The 4,794-nt window shown below is 39.6% G+C and overlaps 1 protein-coding gene across 1 annotated transcript in view; it reads left to right on the top strand.

Annotated features, from left to right (window-relative positions):
* Window positions 1–4,794, top strand: part of LOC106875629 (transmembrane protein 98) — a 13,850-nt gene that overhangs the window by 6,645 nt on the left and 2,411 nt on the right. Inside the window, exons 2-5 of the mRNA XM_014923861.2 lie at window positions 369–612; window positions 1,185–1,343; window positions 2,014–2,223; window positions 3,047–3,167. Coding sequence (XP_014779347.1) covers window positions 467–612; window positions 1,185–1,343; window positions 2,014–2,223; window positions 3,047–3,167 — 636 coding nt within the window. The 5' untranslated portion in view covers window positions 369–466. The remainder of the gene's footprint in view (window positions 1–368; window positions 613–1,184; window positions 1,344–2,013; window positions 2,224–3,046; window positions 3,168–4,794) is intronic.

Here is a 4,794-nt window from a genome sequence, read left to right as displayed (position 1 = left end):
AGAAAATAATTATAACCAGAGTACAGAAAACACACAAGCCACATAGAGAACATTTTCCTTCATCAGCTACCCCCGTTTTAACACCGGCGTTTCGAAGAGTTGGGCAGGACGCATCGTTAAAACAGCTCTTCCCATGGACCGCAAATTAAATTTGTATGCACAAATTAAACCTGTGCCATGGAGGAATGTAGTGGCGGACAAGAAACAAGACAGGAAAACAAACGGAAAAAGCTATGCAGCCAGACATAAAAAATTATGTGTATATGAACGCTGTGAGGCACGAACTTGAAAGTGGGGACGAAGTAAGTTATATTTATATATATATATATTTATATTTATATACATATATATTATTGTTTCTATTTCAGATATGACTTACTCATTGCGCTGTGGACTTTACCAGTTCCCAAGTCATTGATAGCTTCAGAGAGAGAGGTTCCAGGTAGTTCCACCGAATCAAACAAGAATGGAGAGTTTAAATACAGTGGTAGCACTAGCCATTGGTATTTTAGCTGCAATCACCATTGCAGCAGTTGTTGCATTGGTAGTGATTTGCAAAAACTGTCATTGCAGACATGTTGATCTTATTACCATGATGCACAAAGAAAGCAGGTTTGTTTTTCTTTTTTTTTTTTTTTGTTTTTGTTGGGATTTGGGACCAGGAATGAGATGTTCTTGTTTAGCCCAAGGTTAACTCTAAATTGGTAAAGTTCTGATCAAATTCATTCCAGCTGGACCATCCCTTCGTTTTAGTAGGCATCAAGAGCTACTTACTGCCTTTTTAGGAATATGGATTTACTAGGAGGAGAGGATTCCCAGTCCCCTTGCACCTGCCCCTCCTGCCCCTTTTAGTTGCCTCTTACGCCATACAAGGAATATGGTGATGGTGGAAGTCTGACATTTACCCCCTCCCATGGACAATAACCTCCCCAAGAACAATTACCCCTGAGGACAACAGATGATGATTTAAAACTTCTCAATATATTGGAGAGGGGGTAATTAACCAAGCGGGGTAATTGTCCTAGGAGGAATTTGTCCTAGGGGGTAATTGTCCTGATATGGCTGGTGATGAAGATATTACTCTTTCTCCCTCTTGTATTTTCTTTCCTTTCTCTATTTTTTTAATTCTTTTTTTCTCTTCTTTTCTTCCTATGTTAATATTGTCCATTCTCTGTTGTTTGCAGCCCCAGTGTCCAGCTACTTCGGACATTGGGCAGTGGTGGTGGTGGTGGTGGTGATCAGATGGATCCAGAAGCCAACACGGTGGAACTGGATGACATTGATTTCCTCAATACCAAGCTGGAGGAGGTTCTACGAGATGAACATTATATTGAAGATGCTACGTAAGTATAATGCAAAGAGAAAGAGAGAGAGAGAGAGACAGAGAGAAGTTAGGTATAAGATATAACAGGTGAGGCGACAGAGAGAGAGACAGGAGTGAAAAAGTAAGAATTTCAATAAGGAAATTAAGAGAGGATATATATATATATATGTTGGCACTCCGTCGCTTACGATGTCGAGGGTTCCAGTTGATCCGATCAACGGAACAGCCTGCTCGCGAAATTAACGTACAAGTGGCTGAGCACTATACAGACATGTGTACCCTTAACGTAGTTCTCGGGGATATTCAGCGTGACACAGACTGTGACAGGGCTGACCCTTTCAATTACAAGTAAGAGTAAGAGAAAGTTGTGGTAAAAGCTGTCCCATCAAATCTACCCCACCTATTTTCGCATAATTATAAGAAAATATTAAACCATTATTCTGTTCTAATTTAGTTAATTGTAAGATAGATATTTAAGTGTAATAGAATGTTTTAAAAGAAATTTAAAGTGCCAACGTGATAACTGTAAACCTACCTTTGGGCCACCCTATACTTGTTTCAGACATTACAAATAATGTTAGATTAAATGTGTGTTGAAATACATATCAACATAGAAGGTATGAAGCATACAGGTAACCCTTTCACTTTTCTTCTACTTTTATCATGGTTCCGGTTGTTGCCTTTGCCAGTGGTTTGGTGCCACACTGCATTGCCATACTGAAGACATGCCATTACCTCACAAACAAACTGGTTGCTATGGCAATGAGCAGCTCTCAGCAGATTCACACTGCAGAATCAATGAATGACATAGTGGCTGTGACAAAACGGATTTGCCCAAGGGTCGATGATGTTGTTCGTTCCATGTACCCACCACTTGATCCCCGTCTCCTTGAAGCCAGGTCTGTGAATTTCTTGTTCTTTTCTCTGTTCCTTAATTATTTTTAATGTTATTTTTGTTTGGCCCCAGTCCAGGTGTGATCAAACAGATTTACTACCCTTGACTAACCTGTCTGTACAACATCAATCCATCATTTAGTAAAACACCATACCTAACTGTTGGGGTTTTTTTTAATTGAAGTTAACTTTTTTAAGCTCTGGTTCACTCTCACAATCGGTGCTTCTGTATAAGTCCACTACTTGGATACCCACCAAACACCTGGAGGAAATGTTTCATTGCACGTACACCTGAATGTTACAGATGTTTCGAATATCTTCTAGAAAAAGCATCTGATCAAAAACTAAGATATTCTTGTCATTACTGGTTTTACTAGAGAGAGACATTTTTTATAGAACATTGTTGGAGAGGTAAGCAAGAATTCATTAGTGAGACACTTGGATGGATGTCTCAACAGGAATATACACAGATTGGTCATCCAACAATAACCTTAATTAACCAGCTCCATACAGACACAGGATGTTGCCCCAGTGACCTCCTAAATTATCTTTAGGGCTGTGATGGGTAGCACGAACAAGTCACCTTGATGCCTCTGTTGCATGAATTCAGGCTAGGTGTTGAGTTTAACAATAACCGCTTTTCCTTCCTTCTCTTTCACAAGCCTTTGATGGCCTTGAAAAAATGTCAAAATCTCTGCCTATCATTTGAATGCTTGTATGAAAACCAAACCTCCATGAGCTAGTCTATGTAGGTTTACATAGATTATTCATAGCCTCTCTTACTTTGCAACCTGCTGAAAGTCGAATTCTTCAAATTTATGTTTATAGGTGTACAGCCCTTGTATTATCCCTGAATCACCTTGTCTGTGTTGTGAAGAATGCCTACAGCTTGGCTGGAACCCTTGATTGGACTGATCAGTCCTTAGCTGATGTTGAGGACCATTTGAAGGTAAGATTGTCTTCTGCAGAACTCCACAGTTAAAATTGTATTATTTTTTTCATATTTTCAGTCAGGTGGAAAGGGCTGTACCATGGCCCTTTACAGGGCCACCAAGACTGATAGGGAGGTGAGAAGAGGATATCCTCAATCTACAGACATGGCTCAAATGCTTGTAATAAAGTTGACGTCATTAAAGGCACCCAGGGTGCCAGGTAGTGGTATTAAATCATGCATCAAGTTTAGAAGTCAAATACCTCATGGTGGGATTTGAAGTCAGAACAAAGTTGTAAGAATTTGACTGCTGCTGCTGTTTTTATTATCTTACCTTAAGTTTGGTCTTTAGATCTTTTTAAGACAGAAAAGCAATTGTATTTTATAGTAGGCCCTCTCCTTAGCTTGTATTAATTAGTGTTATCTGTTGTGTTCCAGCCATTACCATGCCAGACATTATATACTTTAGTGTTGTATTCCGTTCTACATTTTCTATTTGGTTGTCTTCAACTTATTCTGTGGTCAAGTGGAAGCGCAATGGCCCAGTGGTAGGGCAGCGGACTCGCGGTCATAGGATCGCGGTTTCGATTCCCAGACCGGGCGTTGTGAGTGTTTATTGAGCGAAAACACCTAAAAGCTCCTCGAGGCTCCGGCAGGGGATGGTGGCGAACCCTGCTGTACTCTTCCACCACAACTTTCTCTCACTCTTACTTCCTGTTTCTGTTGTGCCTGTATTTCAAAGGGTCAGCCTTGTCACACTCTGTGTCACGCTGAATATCCCCGAGAGCTACGTTAAGGGTACACGTGTCTGTGGAGTGCTCAGCCACTTGCACGTTAATTTCACGAGCAGGCTGTTCCGTTGATCGGATCAACTGGAACCCTCGACGTCGTAAGCAACGGAGTGCCATCATCATTATGTGGTCAATAATATATTCCTCCGGAGATAATATCTTCAAATTGACACAATGTGTTGCGAGTGACATGAATGTGCCTTTCATTAAAACTAAATTCTTTCATACTTGCTGTTGGTAAAATGTCAAGCATCGTCAAAATACATTTGTGGAGAAATGCTAAAACATCAATTCCAAAATATTTCCATTGGATTCTCGTTTAAGCAGCCTAGAGTAATCTCCCTTCGTCAATAGAGACAAGTGTAAGCCACAAGAGCATAGCCGGAAATCGAATCTAATTCTTTTTGGTCTAAAAGTTATCTTTCATGTAGAGAGATGACAAGAGCTGAATCTCTTATCTAGTTCCTTTCAACTGATCTAAAGATAAATAAGATATATGATTTAAGGCCATTGTGGAGGAAAGCAAGCATGTTGTATCAACATAGCAAGAACGATTGAATACAACAAAATGTATGTGAGAGTGAGTCAGTGACATAGCTTCCAGAAGACTAGATATCCACTAGCTAAAATCGGAAAAAATCCAGACTTTTATAACTTCCCATGGAAGTTTCTAGAAGTGTTCATTCTGAAATACTTTTTAGAACAATTCTAGCTAAAATCTAGAATGATTTCAGCTAAAATCGGAAAAAATCCAGACTTTTATAACTTCCCATGGAAGTTTCTAGAAGTGTTCGTTCTGAAATACTTTTTAGAACAATTCTAGCTAAAATCTAGAATGATTTCAGCTGAAATCT

This window comes from Octopus bimaculoides, chromosome 27 (genome assembly GCF_001194135.2).
Source record: "Octopus bimaculoides isolate UCB-OBI-ISO-001 chromosome 27, ASM119413v2, whole genome shotgun sequence".
NCBI lineage: Eukaryota > Metazoa > Mollusca > Cephalopoda > Octopoda > Octopodidae > Octopus > Octopus bimaculoides.
This window is presented reverse-complemented; position numbering and strand designations above follow the sequence as displayed.